We start from the raw sequence: 20,990 nt of genomic DNA, 5'->3' as shown, positions 1-20,990 counted from the left end.
TTGTGTGTGAGAGAGCATTTCAGTTGTGTGTGTGTGAGCATTTCAGTTGTGTGTGTGTGTGAGCATTTCAGTTGTGTGTGTGTGTGTGAGCATTTCAGTTGTGTGTGTGTGTGAGCATTTCAGTTGTGTGTGTGTGTGAGCATTTCAGTTGTGTGTGTGAGTGAGCATTTCAGTTGTGTGTGTGAGTGAGCATTTCAGTTGTGTGTGTGAGAGCATTTCAATTGTGTGTGTGAGAGCATTTCAGTTGTGTGTGTGAGAGCATTTCAGTTGTGTGTGTGAGCATTTCAGTTGTGTGTGTGTGTGTGAGCATTTCAGTTGTGTGTGTGTGTGTGAGCATTTCAGTTGTGTGTGTGTGTGAGCATTTCAGTTGTGTGTGAGAGAGCATTTCAGTTGTGTGTGTGTGAGCATTTCAGTTGTGTGTGTGAGCATAATATTTTCAGTTGTATGTATGAGAGCTTTTCAGTTGTGTTTGTAAAAGCATTTCACTTGTATGTGTGTGAGCATTTCACTGTAGTATGTGAATGAATTTGGTTTCATATGTGTATGTGAGAGGAAAAGTACATGTATGTGCATGGTAATTCTGAATAATGTCCCTAGGGGCACCTCATAAGTTAGAACCATAAATCACTAATGATTGCTTTGTGTGTTAGACAATAGTTCTTGTACTTACATTAAATAATGAGCGAGACAGTGCTTGTCGAAATATGCATGATGACACAGAGGCTGAAGTACTTGCAAATTCTCAGTAATGGTGAAGATGCCACACCAGCGGTTGAAAAAATTATCACATTTAGTGCACTGGTAATAAATACACTGCGGTCGTGACTAAGACCATAAGCTGAGACCAAGGCACTGGGTATTGAGACCAAGACCACGTTTATATGGTTTCAAGAGGTCTTGAGACCAAGACCACAAGATCAAGACTTTTTTTTCTTGCTGGTCAGATTTTTTCCTGACCAGCAAGATTCTCACTATTGACTTCAGTAAGAAATTATTTTAGGTATTAAGGACAATTTTGTAATGCTTTACTTGAAGCCTGTATGCGTAACTCATAAAGGTTTTCTTAATAATAGTAATGCTTAAAATACACATTATCATGTATTATCTTAAAACTCATTGTAATTACTGTTATAATAAATTATTATACTTGCCTAGTCATATACTAGGTACTAATATACTATATGTGTTGCTCATGCATTTCAATTAATTATACTCATTACAGGTGCCAATTATAATTGTGACAATTATTCACAACAATTTACAACTGAGTACAAGTTCGTTATACGAGGCATTATGAACACATATTTCTGCTCAAAATCAAAAGAAAAATAGATTGTTGACATATGACACCTTTATAATGCATTTTATTTTCATACTTCAAATATGGAGTGGTGGTGGCGTTGTGGGCTACAGCACATAACTGTTAATCAGAAGGTCGCTGGTTCGATCCCCACAGCCACCACATTGTGTCCTTGAGCAAGGCACTTAACTCCAGGTTGCTCCGGGGAGATTGTCCCTGTAATAAGGGCAAAAGTCGCTTTGGATAAAAGCGTCTGCCAAATGTATAAATGTAAATAACGTCTAAGGACATTGTTTGACATAACTAGATGTTAATGACCTTTAATAGTCTCTTTAAGTGTAAACAGAGAAATACAAAAGCATTTTTCCATGGTAGTTAACTCAGTCTTTTTTAGATCTTATCCAAATATTGGCCACTATTCATGTTTTTGCTGGCTTGGTGCATCTGTACACAAAAAACGTAACATTTATAGCTATGTGACAACCCTCACAATATATTTATTTTTAACTCAAAACAATCAACTGTGATGCTGTAATTGCTTATAGAACTCAATTGTATCTTCACCACGTTAAAGTGAATGTGTTGAGTGAAAATGTTGAATGTGATATATTGCAAGTTCATGTTTTCAAATTCTTGCATATTTAATTGTATGCAAGTGCTTTTTGCCAACATTATATATATATATATATATATATATAATATATATATATATATTTTAGGGCTGTCGATTTAACGCGTTAATTCAGTGCGATTCATTTGACTAATCGCAATGCCACCGGACTGTAATATGGAAGATTCCTGAGAAATGCAAGCTTGTAGTACCACCTGTTTACTCCAGAGGGCAGTAAGTGAAACTTCAGCTGTGTGGCAACGAGCAGTTTATATAGTGAAGAAAAACACCCTTGAGCAGCAGAACAACACAAACATGCGTAAGGTTCTTGCATTCAAAACACTAAATGGAGTGTAAATCCGAACTAAGGGATCTCAAGATGTGTTCCAAGTATTAAACTATATTTAACTTGACACAGTGACCTAAAAATGTTATGTTTATGACACAATGCACCCGAGACGCTACACAAGCATGTTAGACGCAGGTGTAAATTGACGGGTCCTTAACCAAGCCCTCATAATAAATCTCCAACTGATTGACAAATTCACTTGTGAAATGGATTCCTGTGAACTGTGTGCCAATGATTGACTTATGATCAATAATATGGTAGTAAACAATACATTGTATTCTAAAGCCACTTTTTTTATTGACTTATCAATGATTAATAACTCTTCTACCACAAGAATGTAATGCATTTTAATTATCTGAATATTTTTTTTTCTGGGTTGACTTATTTCAATCAGGATGGCAAGGAGACTTGATTAGTATAACTATGGTAACTGCCTAGCAACCAGATGGGGTTACCCTAGCAACCGAGTAACAAATCAAATATCTCTGCACCAGAAAATAGTACAGACTTCCGGGTTGACTTATTTCAATCAGGATGGCAAGGAGACTTGATTAGTATAACTATGGTAACTGCCTAGCAACCAGATGGGGTTACCCTAGCAACCGAGTAACAAATCAAATATCTCTGCACCAGAAAATAGTACAGACTTCCGGGTTGACTTATTTCAATCAGGATGGCAAGGAGACTTCATTACTATCACTATGGTAACTGCCTAGCAACCAGATGGGGTTACCCTAGCAACCGAGTAACACATCACATATCTCTGCACCAGAAAATCGTAGAGACTTCTGGGTTGATTTATTTCAATCAGGATGTAAAGGAGACTTGATAAGTATCACTATGGTAACTGCCTAGCAACCACATTGGGTTACCCTAGCAACCGAGTAACAAATCACATATCTCTGCACCAGAAACTCGTAGAGACTTCTGGGTTGGTTTATTTCAATCAGGATGGCAAGAAGACTTGATAAGTATCACTATGGTATCTGCCTAACAACCAGATGGGGTTACCCTAGCAACCGAGTAACAAATCACATATCTCTGCAACAGAAAATCGTAGAGACTTCTAGGTTGATTTATTTCAGTCAGGATGGCAAGGAGAGTTGATAAGTATAACTATGGTAACTGTCTAGCAACCAGATGGGGTTACCCTAGCAACCGAGTAACAAATCACATATCTCTGCACCAGAAAATCGTAGAGACTTCTGGGTTGATTTATTTCAATCAGGATGTAAAGGAGACTTGATAAGTATCACTATGGTAACTGCCTAGCAACCAGATGGGGTTACCCTAGCAACCGAGTAACAAATCACATATCTCTTGATTTGTAGATTCAAAAGAACCGGCTCATTAGAGTCATTCATTTGGGAATCAGACTACACTGGTCACACTGTATGTTTCACACTGTAGATTCAAAAGAACCGGCTCATCAGAGTAATTTGTTTGGGAATCAGACTACACTGGTCACACTGTATGTTTCACACTGTAGATTCAAAAGAACTGGCTCATTAGAGTCATTTGTTTGGGAATCAGACTACACTGGTCAAACTTTAAGTTTCACATTATAGATTCAAAAGAACTGGCTCATTAGAGTCATTAATTTGGGAATCAGGCTACACTGGTCACACTGTATGTTTCACACTGTAGATTCAAAAGAACTTGCTCATTAGAGTCATTTGTTTGGGAATCAGACTACACTGGTCACACTTTAAGTTTCACATTGTAGATTCAAAAGAACTGGCTCATTAGAGTCATTAATTTGGGAATCAGACTACACTGGTCACACTGTATGTTTCACACTGTAGATTCAAAAGAACCGGCTCATTAGAGTCATTTGTTTGGGAATCAGACTACACTGGTCACACTGTATGTTTCACACTGTAGATTCAAAAGAACTGGCTCATTAGAGTCATTAATGTTGTAATCAGATTACACTGGTCACACTGTATGTTTCACACTGTAGATTCAAAAGAACTGGCTCATTAGAGTCATTAATTTGGGAATCAGACTACACTGGTCACACTGTATGTTTCACACTGTAGATTCAAAAGAACTGGCTCATTAGAGTCATTAATGTTGTAATCAGACTACACTGGTCACACTGTATGTTTCACACTGTAGATTCAAAAGAACTGGCTCATTAGAGTCATTAATGTTGTAATCAGACTACACTGGTCACACTGTATGTTTCACACTATAGATTCAAAAGAACTGGCTCATTAGAGTCATTAATGTTGTAATCAGACTACACTGGTCACACTGTATGTTTCACACTGTAGATTCAAAAGAACCAACTTTAAAATTCAAACTAATTTAAACTCTAAACTAATTTAAACTATAAACTAATTTAAACTATAAACTAATATAAACTTCAAACTACTTTAAACTATAAACTACTTTAAACTATAAACTACTTTAAACTTCAAACTACTTTAAACTTCTTCAAACTTTCTGGTCCAAACTTTCACAAGCCAACTTAAAGTTTATACTCAAACTTTTTAATCTAGTTTCTTATTACTTTTCCTTTCTCAGGATTATCCAAAGAACAGACATCCGGGCTGGAGTCGAGGTTCTGTTGCATATCATGCAGGTGAGTTCTCATGCTTCCTCATTTCCATATAGCTCAGTTGCATATAAAAGTTGGAGTCAAATATTTTCATGCCCTCAATAAAATTTTATTTTGTCATGGGATTTTTCAAACCCCCTAACCCTATATTTGCATAAATACAGAAAATGTAAAAATGTAGTTCCACATAAAATTATATTTTTACAAATGATTCCACACAACCAGATCCTGTTTACATAAAGTTTATTTTGTTTTTTTCCATTTTATCATCTCTGGTTGTATTCCTATCACTGTGGTTATGCATGGATTATCCTAAATTCTTTCAGGTGGTGATTTTTTTTTAAGCTTCGTTATTTGGCTCCTCTCTATCTTTGTGCATCTCTGTAGTGCGTTGAGGGGCTGGGACCTGATTGTGGAGATGAGATGACAGTGTTGATTAGAAGCAGATCCTCTTGAGAATGAATAGAACTATCTCTCTCCACAGGTTCCATCTTTCAGAGGAAGTCGATGTCGGATAAGGTTGTACAACTGCTCAATATAAAGATTGCAATCTTTACACTCAACCTCTCCTCCATGCCCCTATGCCACTCCACACAGCAGATTAGTCACCCTGAATGAAACAATATTGTTCTTTGGTGACTCAGAGCCTATGGTCCTTAGTCAGAAAAGTGGCATATAACATTTTTAACGGTAATAAAAATGAAGCTGTGATGGATAGAATTAAGGAGCGCTCTGTTTTCGGAGTTCTAGTCTGTATTTGAGGCATAAATTAAGTGAAATGAATACAATCATTATCAAACTAAAACTTATTAGTGTGGATGTGGCATTAGTGTGGATCTGTTTCTGTTTGAAAACTGCTTTCAGTTACAGTACCTAATGTCATTGTTTTCCAAAGTATGCATTCATGGAGAGTCTCTTCGAAGTATTTTTAGTGGAGGAAAACACCATTCCAGTATGTATTAAGGGTATATAGTTAGCAAAATCAATGTGTTTTCAAATGGAAATGTATTAGTGTGGGCATTGCCTTAGTGTGCTGTATCATTTCTGAGTGATCAGAATTACGCTTTTTCCACAGCCAACGATCAAAAATTGTCAAAATCCCAAAGACTTAAAGGGGTCATGACATGGTTTTTTTATTGTATTATTATGTTCCCTTAGGTGCAATTATAGTATTAATATATATTTTTTTTTTAAGAAAAACTTTTAAAATCTAGTGATTTATGACCTTTTCCCACCCTGTTTCTCATCCTCTGATTCAAACAGTCTGTTTTGGGAGCGTTTTCCATTTAAGACTTCAGTGTTAACGCCCACTGTTATGATTGGCTAACGTCAGTGCCTATGTATCAATTATTGACGCCCCAGCCAGAACAATATGCAAGTAAACTAAGTAAAAACACTGTGATTATTCATAATGAATGAAATTGCGCTTTAAAAAGTAGTTTAAAGTTTAAAATAGATTACTTACAGTTTGCGTCGTCGTTGTTCCCAGAATAGTCGGCACGGACTTATCTTTGAGCAACAGTTTTCTGGCAAAGCCAGCATCATATTGAGATTTGTTCTCAAAACAGTCATCCTTAAAATGTACAGAACAAACGCTTAAGTTAACACTGCCGTGACTGGAGCGTCCGCAAAAAATAAACTGCATCCATTTTTCCCTGGCGTCTGGATCTTTCGGCAGCTTATTCAGAGGTTTTGTTTGACCACAGCCAGGAACAGCACATCTGTGTGGCATCGTAATTTTCCTGTGCACAAGTAGTCTCTGTCAGAGCTCGCTGTCCATCGACTGAACACTTGTGAGGCGACGGCGATACTGAAATGAGCGTAGCTGTCTTGCGCTTAAAGCGTAGTTATCTTGTGCTGGAGGCGGTCATATGCAAACGCTGGTACGTCACTTCTAACCAACACGTCACTTCTAACCATGAATCCAGAACGAGCTGTATTTTGAGCTTGATTAAATAAATGATTCGTTTAGAATGGGGAGGACGTCTTAAAATATTAAACTTGCAGGACGTTTTAATGATACAAAGACCTCTTATATACCAAAAGATCAAGGCAAATTTGGTTTCTCATGTCATGACCCCTTTAAATTGGCAAAATGTTCAAATAAGCCAAAAGTCTACATCAAAGACTATTTAGCAGAGATGTACCACTTCTATAAAAATGAATCGGAGAAACTGGAAAGCACATTGTTCAACATATTTAGAAAGGTTCCACCTTACAGATAAAAGAGCCAATCAGCTTTTAGATACCGGGATTGCTTGTCAATCAACTCGAGAACGCACAAGCGCATAAGCTACACAAGCTGGAAACATTTTGTTTTTAGCGTAAGCTGAGGTGAAGAAGCACAATTTATGATACCAGTGTTTTCAGAATTTACTGCTGATTTTACTACTGTATACGTACATGACAGCAAGGCCAGACTGCTTCTGTGTGTACCTTTAACTCAGTGGTTCTCAACTGGGTTTGCTTCAGGACCCAGATTTTACATCGGAAATCAAGTGGCAACCCACCATAGTAAAACCGTAACCTGTATTTAATGTATCTTAGGTCGCATTTCCTTTTATGTTGCATAGTTTTGTTCATGGTTTTCAAATACAAGAACATGCATCAAGTGACATTATTTTTGTTGTTGATGTCAACAACAAAAGTGGCAGGAAGTTTTCTCTCCCCCCTTTTAAAAATTGAAGAGCATAGTTACTTATATGAGCCCATTATTATCCTGTTTGTTTCCTAATTTCAAACATAATTCAAACAGAACATACATATTTCACAGGAGGAAAGGCTCCTCATTACCATGGTTATGTCAGTGTAGCTTGTCTTAAATAATAGTAATAATAATTTTTTCATAAATAATATATTTATGAAAAAATAAATACGAGCTGAAACACATCTTGAAACTTTAACTACAACTGCCACTGTTGATATAAAGTGAGGTCTAATAGATTCTACCTTGAGATTATTTCATATGAAACTATAACATTTTGTCAAAATATAGCAGTTACTTTTACTCATGTAAAATTGTGAAACAATTTTGTAAAGGTGATAATGTATAATGAAAAATTAAATTGGCACATAGCTCAGTGTTGCTCTTTTCCTCTGCTGTTTGGCATGTCAGGGCTACCTTCTGTTTGATGGGTTTGACTTGACTTCCTCCATAACACTTTAAACTAGAAAAGTCTCACTAGAATTGAAATTGGTCACATCAGTTTTGAGGTCTGCACTCCGCAATATAGAGGGAAGCCTGGTTGTTGCACATGCGCACCAGAGAGAAGTGCAGATCATGATCGTGAGCTGGTTCCGTTATACTTGTGCGAAAGTGCAGATGAGAAGCCTTTAGCTGATTACAAGATTATCATTAAATCTGCCTCAGCAGTCCTAAATAGGCTATCACTTGGGCAGCTGCCAAAATATCTTCAATGGGAGAACCATGGTATTGTTCTTTCCCTGCTGTCTGCGACCCAGTCCGAATAGACCTACGACCCACCAGTTGAGAAACTCTGCTTTAACTCACACACGCACTCACTTATGTCAGACCCCCTCTCCTCGCTTCTCTCTGACATCCGCTGCATGTGTGTGTGTGGCGCAAGTTGATGAGTCTGACAGGCAGACGAGTAAAGGAGATGCACACACGCAGGTGAGATTCTCCATCCGGTTGCGTTTTTGTTTTTCTCAATACTGAAGATAAGCAAATGTTCATGTTATGATAACCGTCAATTTTCATACCGTGGTATACCGTGAAACCAGTATACCACTGCAACCCTATAGCCAACTATCCCCGTCTCACACCAATTTTACCTGACTGAAAATCAAGGTGTTTAAGTCATGTGTGTAAGCCAGTCTTAAGATGCTATATCTATCTATCTGTCTATCTGTCTGTATGTCTGTCTGTCAAGTTTAAATTGGTGTTGATTGTTCAGCTGGCGAAACATTGAAATACATAGTTCCATACAACTGAAACCCATTTTGTGTCTGTCCATTTTAGGCAGCGATCAAAAATGCATCACGTCAAGGGATGTAGAGTGATGTGGTAAAGTTACACCTCTACCACTGATGGTGGGTCATTTGGATTCGTGAGGTTTGGCTGCAACGATGGTGATGCCACAAATAATATGCACACCTCAACTCCACTCATAAAATGTATTTGTTAGCTGGGGCATTGATTGTTTAAGGTTTTCCACAATTTGTCTGAGCTGTGAAGTTAAGCCAGACCTCAAAGTGAGCACACTGATGATGACACCCATAATCATCCAGTGAAGTGATGGAAGATTGCATTTATTTCCTTGTGAATTCACAGTGGCCTTGTATTGCCGTGTTGTCTTCCTAATTGTGAAGACTTCATATCATCACTCACAACAGGGTGGTGCCGTTTGTTGCTGCTTGAGGAGTGACAGACTCTGTTGTCGGCTTGTGCGATGCTGAATGTCTTTTCTGCGCCTCATTGCGGCACTTGCTGATGGAGGTTTTGGCATCGAGTCTGACGCAGGTCAGATAAGGGGGTGCATGATTCATTGTCCTACCCTGATCTATATGAGGCCCACATCTATGACTCATAATACTGTGAGTCATTCGAAGAGACATGTAAGGCCACTGCCAGGGGCATTTATATTTTGCTCTGGGGTCAGTGTCTTCACTCACATTATTGCCAAGGACAGCTGGGCTATTTGTATCTCAATTTGACGGAGAAACGAAGTTGGATGACAGCGTAATAAATTTGTTTGGGATAAACAGAGTAACTAGTCTTGCAATTTGGAACCGAAGACTTGCGGCAGTAAAAACTTGATCATCAAAGCTCATGCGATCAGGGTATGACACTGCTCCCCCACCTTCTTTCTTAATGCATCAGCTAACCAAGCCAAGTGGGTCGAAATTGTTGAGTTACAGAGCCCCAAATCAGTCTTTGTTCATGTCAGATATGGAAATTGCGGAAGTGGGGTGCCTGACCCTTCCTTGTTTAGGTTTCTGTAAACAGAGAATACTTGTTGATGATATGAACAACCAAATAGATTTTCCATACTTGGCCCCAATGCTCATTAAGTGCCCTGCTTGTTTGCGGAAGCGATCAAATCGACGCAATCATTCTTAGTCTTTTCAAGACGGGACTCTGAGAAAAGCTTTGTCATTTGAGGAAAAACCTCTCTGCACTCCGGTGTACAATTTCGTGTCAGCTTAGGTGCCAACGGATCTGAAACCTCTCCAGCAAGCCCATTGAGAGAGTGTGCCCAAGCCCCAGAGTCTATTTTTAGTAGCCTTCCTCTCCCACAGTGTTTGCAAAGAGTGTGGTGTTGGGACCGGGGCCCACATGGGAATCATAATGATACAGTGTCTTCATCTCCCTCCGAGTGTTCAGATAGGGATTGTTTAAATGGTATCCTGAGCCGGGAACGGGTTCCATGACAACTCTACAAATATTTACCAGCCATGCACTGCAATAGCATTTTTGTCTGCAGGCTACCTTGCCATGTTTTTCTTTTTTTTTTTAGTTTTTTATTGTTGTCTCTTTCTTGGCATCTTTTGTTTTGTTGTCTGCTCAAATACGGAGAGCTTAGACTTGTTTTTGCTTTCGAGAAACTCTGAGAAGCACGAGAGTTTTTCTCTGTTTCAACTTGTCAGGTTTTGGATAAAGAGTGTACAACATCTTTGGATCATTAAAAGCAAATGTGCAAGGAATGCAGAGCTAGTGTGGAGCTATTCGGGTTCACATCAGGTCTTAAAAGTGATGCTTCTGACAAAAAGTACATGCCGTATCCTAAAATTCTTTCCAACCTACTTTTGGACTTTTAAACTCCATTACTTGGTCCAAGGCTATATCTGGGGCAGCTCAAAAGATGTATCTAAATCCTCTCTGTAACCATATAATTGCAGGAAATTTACAAGATTGTTTGACAACTCACTTTTGAGTTCTTTCCCAAATTTCCACATCATCAATGCCCATAATGAGATAAAGAATCTGTATGGAGGAAATTTCTATACCACCCGTCAAATCCTACCCCATAGAGCACAATTGTCCCTGTTTTGTTTTTTGTTTTTTAAGTATTTTTCTCATTTTTTCTTTAGGGATTTCATCAATCACTTTATAAAAAAGTTGTGAACCAAATCAACTAGCTCCAAGTTGAATCACAACATTGTAATTTTTAATCAAAATTGTATGGTATTTGAAAATCAGACAAAAGTACAAGACTGTGTACTTAAGGTCTTTAATGAGGGAATGGACTACAATCTCATGAAGAACTGCAAATGATGTAATCAAATCTCTTTTGCTGTGATTCTCTGATTGGTGGATTTTCCCCTTTAGGGTCCTGGGTGGTGTAGTAGTTCACCAGGAATGAACTATTTTGTATTTTATTTCACGATTTAAAACAAATGAAGTTGAAATAGCTGATGCCTTCAACAGAAGCATATACTGTACAATTGATTATCAACCTCAAAGCTCATGATAGGTCTTTCTATGAAGGTTCTTTAAAGTTTGTCAGTTGCTATTTGTATCCTGGTGCAAATAATGGTATATGTTATTTACACCCCAGTGCAAATAGTGGCAGATATTCTATGCACCCATATTGAAATACTAACATACAATATGGGCATCACTACAGTGTGTTTATTGTGTTTATTTACAGTTGAAGACAAAATTATTAGCCCCCTATGAAATATTTAGTTATTTTTAAAATAATTCCCAAGTGCTGTTTAATGGAGCAAATCTTTTTTTCAACATAGCATTTCTAAACATAATATTTTATTTAGAGAGTTTATAATACAAATAGAAACAAAATTATAACCAAGAATAAAAAAATATACAGGTCAAAATGATTAGCCCTCTTAAGTTAATAGTCAATAGTGTATCCCTTTTGCTTGATAAACAGCCTTTAGTCGTTTGTTGTAGTTCTCAACAAGTTTTAGGCATTTCTCCTGAGTCGCCGCAGCCCATTCCTCCTTAGCAAATATCTCAAGCTCTACTCTAGTCTTCAGTGTGGCCCACAGATTTTCTATGGGATTCAAGTCTGGGCTTTAGAGTCTGCAATTTGCTCGTTTGGGGGTAGTTTTTCACCAGAAGTGAGGTATGCTTTGGGTCGTTATCATGCTGGAAGACGAAATGTTGACCCAAAACAACTTTTGTTGCAGATTGCCTGAGGTTGTCTTTCAAAATCTTCTCGTAGTCTTCCTTTTTCATGACACCTTCGACCCTGATGAGATTCCTTGTTCCAGATGCACTGAAACATCCCCACAGCATTATACTCCCATCGCCATGTTTCACTGTGGGAACGGAGTTCTTTGGGTTGAGCGCCTCTCTCTTCTTTCTCCAAACATAGGCAACATCTCTATGGCCAAGGAGCTCTAGTTTTGTCTCATCTGACTAAAGGACACATTTCCAATATGCATAATTTTTCTCTAGGTTGTCCTTGGCAAAATTCAGTCTAACTTGGAGGTGTCTCTTCTTCAGAAGTGGAGTTTTTCTTGGTCTACAACCTCGCAGTCCATTCCTGTGCAGGGCTCTAGTGACTGTCTTCGTTGAGACATCAATCCCAGACTTGGCTAAATCCTTCACTAGTGTCTTGGCAGTTGTTCTTGGGTCTTTAGAAACCTCTCTAACCAGTTTTAATTCCAAGGTTTTTGAAATCTTTTGCTTCCTGCCTCTGCCAGTCTTGTTCTCCACTGTGTGGTTCTCTTCAAACTTCTTGATAATACTTCTCACGGCAGTTGTTGACACCTGAAAACGCTTTGATAAACGTGTATATTCTTCTCCTGCTTTGTGAGCATTAACAATTATTTTTCTCAAGTCTAAAATGTATTTTGTCTTTGCCATGATGACAGTTTTATATTACTTCACTAGTTGTTTTGAAAGATACTAATCCTCAGTTTGAAGTGCAACTTAAAGGCTTGGGGGATTAATTAGGTTAATTAAGCAAGTCATTGGATAACAGTGGTTGGTTCTGTAACAGATAATTTCTTAAGGGGGCTAATAATACTGACCTTAGCAGTTTAAAAAAATTTTAAAGAATCATTTTATTCCAGGCAAATTGAAATAAGGCTTTCTCCAGAGGAAAAATATAATAAGAAATACTGTGTTAAAATCCCCTTGCTTTGTTAAACATCACTTTTGAATTGAAACAGAATTGAAATTTCATAGGGGGGGCTAATAATTTTGTCTTCAACTGTAGATTTCCAGCAGCACACTAACCCCTACCCCATACCATAATATTTTTGGTTTCTGCCAAAAAAACATGGTTACTACAATATTACTAATGTATTATGCAATCAACACACAAGCTATGCCGAGCCGTGGAAACATGTGCGATCGACAGACCTCGCCTACTGTTCAAACCTTCTCTACACTTCCCGATGTTCACCATGACCAAATCACTGCGCTGCACATTAATATTAATTTCTATCTATTATGTTATGTTTTTTTTCAATTCCCACTACTTTAGTAGGTCCTCGTGGTGGCACAGTTACTCTCAATCTCACCAACAAAGTCTCATGTGCCTCTGCTTCTGAGACCATCAATCCACGCATCTTATCACGTGAAAAAATAGCTTCACTGTGTGGCAGATGCTAGTTATACCGGAGTGCAAATTGACACTTTGTTAAAGTTATCGTTAATAATCAATGGATAACATAAATTGAATTTTACCTCTGGAACCAGAATGTTGCACACTTAGACCCCTTATTAATTATATTGACTTAAATAATTTTTTGGACATTATATTTGGTGTATAAGCTTGTTGGTCAAATAACTACTTTTAATAATGGTAAATCTTCATAGAACTTTTGTCTGTCTGAGTTGGATATTGTAATACAATATTTCCTTTAATTATAAAAACCTTTTGCATTGATGTTCAGTTGTCAAAGAGTATATAGTTGTATTATTTAGGCATCACAACAGATACAACATTATAGTCAATATCCAGACTGTCCAACTATAATACAGTAAATTCATCATTCAATTAAATTAAATAGAATTTAGTTTGATAACAGTCATAGATTTTCATGTGTTTTGTAGTACGGACATGTTTTGCCAGTAAGAGGAACCTCATGTGAACTCATCTGTCCTATCTGCTTCATAGATGATGGGAAGATCTTCCATGGCAGTGGAGTTGGAGACCAGTTTGGCCCACGCTGTTTTGAAGGGGACATCATGGGCTGTGGAATTATGTTTCCCCGGGACTACATGCTGGACTACGAAGGTGAGGACCCTTGCATGATGCTTAGTTTCTTTTCATAATGGCATTCTGTGGGTTATAATGAGTTTCATAAGAAACAAATTTAATGCAGTTAAGCAATCATTTTTAGGACCATAGCACAAGTTTTTAGCTGTGTATGTACCTTAATTGGTTTCTTCATCAGATGAAATTGATGACTGGGAAGCGGTGGATGTGCGGCCGAAGCAGGGGCGTGTTGAAAACCTAATGTATTTGAATGATGAAGATGAGGAAGAGGGAGACGACCCAGAGCAAGAACACGAGGGCCAGAAAGTCATGGTAAACAACTTACTGAAATGAACTCACACATATTTACATGTCTACCTATATGCAGGGTTGGGCGGATTATTTTAAGAAAGTATTCCGGGCTGAATACTCTCTCAATAAATTATTCTGAATACATACAATGAAAGGTAGCGTATTCAGAATACAAGAATACTTTTAGAATACATAAAGGCAAGGCACAATCTAAGTGAATCTAAATAGCTAGTTTCTTTAAATTAGATGTGAAGTTGGACACTGTTTTTCTTTATGGAAGGAAAAAGACAAACAGAAGGCAGTTTGTGGTCAACTATGATATTTAAATATTTTAACAAAATTAAAAATAATTCTTAACCTGTTATTTAATTGGACTGAAAGAATAATACATTTTGACATAAAATTAGATAAGAAATCCAAATAAACCGTATTTATTTTTTATATGATAACTGGATGACATAAAGTATTGAGGTCATGTGACAACAATGTAGTATATTAATGATTTTTAATTGGCTTGCTTGCATATTTCTATATTTAGGCAGATTTATTAATGGAGTTTTTTTTTATGTATTATTTGTTTTATTAACAACAATTTTTATTTTTGGGTGCTTTATTATATTTGTGGAAATAAAGTTGCCGACTGCTGTTTAGCAGCACAGCTATATATTTATATATTTATATAAACAGCGATGATTTTTAAGATGTGCTGGTGCGGTTGACAGATTTTTAATCCAGGAATCGTTATACATGAGTAAGACTTGCATTTTTTATTCTTTAGTGCCTACCATCAGACCTTTTGGTGACCATGGTCCATTTTTAAAGTATCCCAAAAACACAACCCACGATTCTTTGATTTTAACTCGCGATTATGTTTTAAAATTTCGCATATAACCCTGGCAACACTACACGCCCTGCTGCTGATCTAAAGAAAGAGAGAGCGAGAAGACGTGTTTGCAGCACACGTCTGCACTGTTCAGAAAAACAATCAAGTTTTTCACTTGATTGCCAAGAATGTTTTTTCTTGTCTTATGTCTTATTTTGTGGTCATTTTGAGAAAAGTATTCTACATTTATTCTTACAAATTTGTATAACTGTATTCTGAATACATGTGCTTGAAAAAATAACGGAGGCTGAATACAGTTACTTTTTTGTATTCTGAATATGTAACACCTTTACATGTATTCCGTTACAGCCCAACTCTGTCTATTTGAAGACATACCATTGAAACCTTCTGTTGTTTTCATATAAATCTAATCATATTGACATATGCAGACTAACCTTAACCCACACCCAACTCTTCCCACCAAAAAAAAATTGTATTCCCAAAACAAATCTTCAATTTTACCTTGACATCCCTAGACGAGCCCTAAAGGATGGTTTTGTCAGATTTAGCTTCTGGGGATACATTTTTGTCTAAGTATAGCTCAGTGATGGCAGTTTTACCCTACATTTTCTCATAATATTTGACTGACAGATCAATCATAATTTCATGAAAAGTTTGTCTGTGCTCCTTTCATCATTCATATAATTAATGCAGAACGGTTCTTTTTTTAAAACCACAAACACACAAATTGTACTTGTTACCAAAGACCCCAAAGCCTTTGTTTGACAGCTAGACAAATTAATCATCATTATTTTTGATAGTTGTTGTTTTGAATACACACTAAAGTTGGCTTAAAATTCATTTTTCAAGCCAATGATTTTTCAAGTCCTTGCAGATGAATTATGCATCAAGGTTTCCAAGCAGGACGGTATGCTTTTGAGAGCCTTCTGTGCAAAACATTGGGCTGCGTGACTCTGTTATCGTGAACTTTTTGGCCGTTGACTCAACGCGATGGCTTAACCACGGCACCGTTTGTCATTGGCTAGTGGGTAAGAGTTAAGGTGATCGCTTCTCTTTGAGTTCACCAGCATCAAACAAGTTTATCAAGGATAAAGGAAAACCCAAATACATTTAAAATTAATTTGCTCCCAGAGATTTCTGTCAATCATCTTGGAGAGGCTTATTGGAAAATAAAAGAACACTAAAACCTTGTCGGTGCCCAAAGGTAGATGTTTGCAGAGTATTTATCTTTGTATACTTAAGAGAACTACATGATGAACAGTGTTTGGGCCGCTGTGCAAGACACCAGTGTTTCGAACTGTCGAACACCCTGTCTCAGCCCTGTAGCTATGGAAATGCTGACTCACTCTGGCCGATTTTTGCTCTCAGACTATGGAATTGCTGACTCACTGCCGCCCCTTTGTGCTCATCTAGGTGTTCTTCACCCGAAACGGCAAGATTATTGGCAGAAGGGAGGTGGTGGTTCCAGCTGGGGGGTTTTACCCCACCATCGGTATGCTCAGCACTGGAGAAAAAGTGAAAGTGGACCTCCACCCTCTCAGTGGTTAATAAATACAGAACTTAGTGAATCCATATCACCAATCCTGCTGTCAGCCAATCGCCACCTTTGACTAACCCACCATGCTGAAGTTCAAAGACAGATTTGATACACATGGAATCATGGGAACGGTTTATTTATGCTTTAAACAAATGATGGCTACACAAATAGATAATTCTGTAATCCAGAGACAAAAAGGCACTTGAGAATGCAACAGTGTAAAGCATTTAAAAGTTTAATATGTTCACATTAATGCATGTTTCACGGCAAAGCTCCTTACTTAAAGCTTTAGCTTCAAACGGTTTACTTTGAGATTATTTTGAAGGTTATGGCGTCAATATTGGGCCTCAAAACTGTTGAACCTAATGACGAATTAAAGCAGTGCTCCAGGTTCAATACAAGTTAAGGTCCATCAACAGCAGTTGTAGCATAATGTCAATTACCACAGAAAATATTTTCAATTCATCCCTTGATTGTTTTTTAGAAGAAAAACATTGCAGTAAATGACAGTAAGGCGCTCACAATGGAAGTGAAGGGGGAAAGTCCATAAGCATTAAAATACACATTCTTTCAAAAGTATAGCCAGAAAATGTAAACATGATATGTTTTAACATGATTTTAATGTGATAAAAATTGTTACATGGTTTATTGCCGTTATGACATAATGGCAACAAAGTTGTAAATGTAATATTGATATAACTTTACACAGATTAGGTTAGTGAGTGATTTTATCACACTAAAATCATGTTAACATGTATTGTTTACATGTTGTAGCTATACATTTGAAACTGTGAGTATTTAAATGTTTATGGACTGGCTGATTTTTGCTATTTGTTTTATAGACGAGGGACATACAAACGGAGTTAGAATTATTTTTTGTTGTAATAGTCAATAGAGTTTGTATTGAACCTGAAAAATGACTTTAACATTGTACGAATATACGTTTTGTTTATTAACAAATGCATTGAAAATATGGAGCTATATATTTTTGAAGTATTTTGCTATACAAACGAAAATTCAAAAACAGAATACATTGATCAATGTGAGATTCGCAGGGTACAAAGTACCATTACACCCTAAAGACGGTTAATGACCAGACACATCTCTCATAGCTGAATAGCTCATATGTGGCAATTTTCCACCCACACTGCCTCTTGCCAATGAATCTTGAAGGTGATTGAAAGCAGATTATGGCCATTTTTTCTTATTGTGAATTTGTTTTCTTCTGTATGTCGTATGTAATCAAGTGCCACTTGTGCAATTATTTCTGTCTGAAAAACCGGTTGAGAAAGGTGCTTGCCAGTAAACAGCATGAAGTAATTGTGATGTCGGTGGAGGCGAGTTGCATCGTCTTTAGTTGTATATCTTTTACTCTCTTCTGTCTCACTTCTGTCATCGGTTGCAGAATGCAATTCAGCAGCTCCAGACCAGATACAGTGCAAGAAATGGAACGTAATGCACTGAATAGGCTACTTAAAGTTTTATAAATAAATGTCTATGAATGCAACATAATGGATCAGTCTATCTTTATTTAGTTCAAGTGGATTTCTCCAAGCCTTTCTGTAAATGTTGTTCTAACAAGTTTGTTGCTGTTTATGTATGTTTTATCAGATTATGCAGGGCAGACGCCACATTCGAGGCGCTTTTAATTTAGCGAAAAACATTGAGCTGTTTATAAGCATTGTCCGCTGTAATGTGAACTGGTCCTGTTCACAAATGCCACAAGCACTTTACAGATGCGTCAAATTACACTGGGCGTTCAGTCATGAACCTGTTGCCCTCTAGTCTTCTAAACAGATGCCATTCTGCACACCTCACTGCAATAATGTTCTACCTGTTATTTTTACATATCACATATTGGACGAAATGAAATGTTTAATAGATGTACTTTGCCAAATGTAATGTCTGTTTTTGTCACCATCAATGTGGTTTTTTCCTTAGCAGGTCTTGTCTAAATATTGCATATCTTTTGAATGATTATATTAAACCGTTCTCTATATTGCCCCAAGTAAGGTGACTCAGTTTAAGTTGTATCATTATAGATTATTAGCTGAATGTCAGGATATAAGCTAGGTTTGGAATGGAGCACTGGTGTACTGGATAACACACAGTGAAGCAATATACAACAATGAGCATTTCAAACAAGTTGTATACTGGATTTTTGTCACATAACATCAACACAATTAATCTTTTTTTTTTTCAGTGCTTTGCAGATATCATCCTGGAAGTAAATGTGGTTTAGTATTTGAAACTAAAAATTTGGTTCAAGTTTGTGTAAAAAAATAAATTGTCTTGACATTTGGAAGTTGATCATATCATGAGTGAAGGAAGATTGTTGAACAACAAATACTATGCACTGTGTACATACTAGAAAATACAGAAATAGTAATATGGTAGAATGCTATTCCAAACCTAGAGTTCATTAAAAAAAACATCAGACAACACAAGTAGTCATTCATATCATGTGATACTGGGACTTAGATTGTGGATAATGAGCTTTGGTTCATTCATTTGATTTGAAGTTCCTCAGTTTTTATATACTGGTGTATAACACGCAGCATGTTTATCACAGAGTTATTTTCTGCCATCTATTTTTGAATTTATATAAAACAACAATCATTTGAGCATGCATGTGTTGAGTCAGTGAGTAAAATTGTCACTCTAAAGAAATGAATATGCATCACAGGCTTCTAAAGCAATTCCACTGAGGTGGTTTGATGGTTGCTACATGGATTGAATTCAGTATTCCTGGTCAGACCATTTAACAAAGAATTTCTGTATTCCAGACATAAATTGACAGTGCAGGGAAGCCAAAACCAAATACCTCTATCAATTAAGCTTATGCAAAAAGCCAGGAGGCTATCATCTCCAAAAATTCTGTGAATTCCTCTGCTGGAATGTGGTTGCTTGAAGCATTTATGGGTGATGATGATCAGTTTTGTCACACATTATTCAAACTGTAGATGTTAATGCTATGTGTTGCTCTATTTGTAGCATGTACTCTTTTGCTAATCTGTGTACATAACTTGTCAATAAAGAAATGGTTATTTCCACACAAACTACTTGGGCTCTGATGTTGCTGTCAATATACAAATACAAACTCGATGCAGTCACTTGCACACGTGGACGCTCTTTGCCTCAGCGTGCATACTTCCGGCACACTTACTACCATTTACACACGTTTCTACGGATGACAGTTAACAATGACGCAGTAATTTGACACAATAGCCTAAATATAGATTAAATTGTGTTTTAACACTTTTAAAGTTCCATTCGTTAACATGCTTTCATATATTGGGTATCATGCTCAAACAGTTAATGTATTTTTACAGTATTCATCTTTGTCAATATTATTTGATAAAAATAGAATTGTTTATTGTTAGTTCAGTGTTAGCATATACAACTTTTGATTTTTTTTATCTGTATGTTGAGATTAATAAATGCTATAAAAATACTGTTCATTGTTAATTTATGTTACCTAATGTTGTTAACTAATGATATACTACAGTTAATTCCAGTCCTCGAATCTGATTGGATGGGAGACGTTCCACGAGTACTGATGTCTCAGAACATCAGCACTTGGACGCGGCACTGTGTGTGTATCACTCAGTTTGTGCTCGTGCTGTTCTAAACTAAAGTGTAAGAGCAGTGCATGTGTGTTAAGAGCTATATGTCGCTTTACATTTATTTTTGTGACATTACTGATTTTAGCCAGGAGGTGGCAGCAGAACACCGTTTTTTGTGTGTGTAATATAAGCCAGTTCAGGTGACGTGAAGTGAGTCAGCGCTCGGATCACTACTATACTATTAAAGCTAAAAAAAACAGCTATAAACTTACAACTTCAGCATTAAGGCTCATCACAGAGACATAACAGACTGATTAATTACACAAACTCAAGGCACTTACCTCTTATTGGAGTTTCCACATCGGAGAGGACATACTGTTCAAAATGGCCGAGGACAATGTGGTTTCTATAGTAGTGAATGATTCTTGCGCACCGGCTACTGCGAAATATGGAGGAATACTTGCGGGGATGCTTGGATGGCTATTATTCCACTTAGAAAATAGGATGCATTGGACCAAAATGACATTATCTTCAGAAAGCTTACTAACACACTACAGCATCTCTGCTTGGAAGTGGCAACAGGTGATCACACATCTCTCTCTCTCTCACACACACACACACACACACACACACATTTCTCCAGATACTTGTTAGGAACAGCCCGAGCCGTGATACTATTTCTAAAGTGACATTTTTGAATTACTATCGGAGGCTTGGCGCATCATTTGGTTTGAACCAGCAATGGCAGATTCTGATCTGTCGCTTA

General features: G+C 37.2%; 1 protein-coding gene across 3 annotated transcripts in view; it reads left to right on the top strand.

Moving 5' to 3' along the window:
* Positions 1–19,093, top strand: part of spryd3 (SPRY domain containing 3) — a 74,352-nt gene extending 55,259 nt beyond the window's left edge. For 2 of the 3 annotated variants that reach the window (XM_052105731.1, XM_052105729.1), the window contains 4 exons: positions 4,792–4,849; positions 13,885–14,004; positions 14,165–14,298; positions 16,535–19,093. In XM_052105731.1, coding sequence (XP_051961691.1) covers positions 4,792–4,849; positions 13,885–14,004; positions 14,165–14,298; positions 16,535–16,669 — 447 coding nt within the window. In that variant the 3' untranslated portion in view covers positions 16,670–19,093. The remainder of the gene's footprint in view (positions 1–4,791; positions 4,850–13,884; positions 14,005–14,164; positions 14,299–16,534) is intronic. The other variant, XM_052105730.1, reaches the window with a different exon arrangement.
* Positions 19,094–20,990: the final 1,897 nt, after the last annotated feature.

This window comes from Xyrauchen texanus, chromosome 35, assembly GCF_025860055.1.
Source record: "Xyrauchen texanus isolate HMW12.3.18 chromosome 35, RBS_HiC_50CHRs, whole genome shotgun sequence".
In the NCBI taxonomy this organism is placed as follows: Eukaryota; Metazoa; Chordata; class Actinopteri; order Cypriniformes; family Catostomidae; genus Xyrauchen; species Xyrauchen texanus.
The sequence above is the reverse complement of the archived record's forward strand: the minus strand, read 5'-3'. Positions and strand labels throughout refer to the sequence as shown.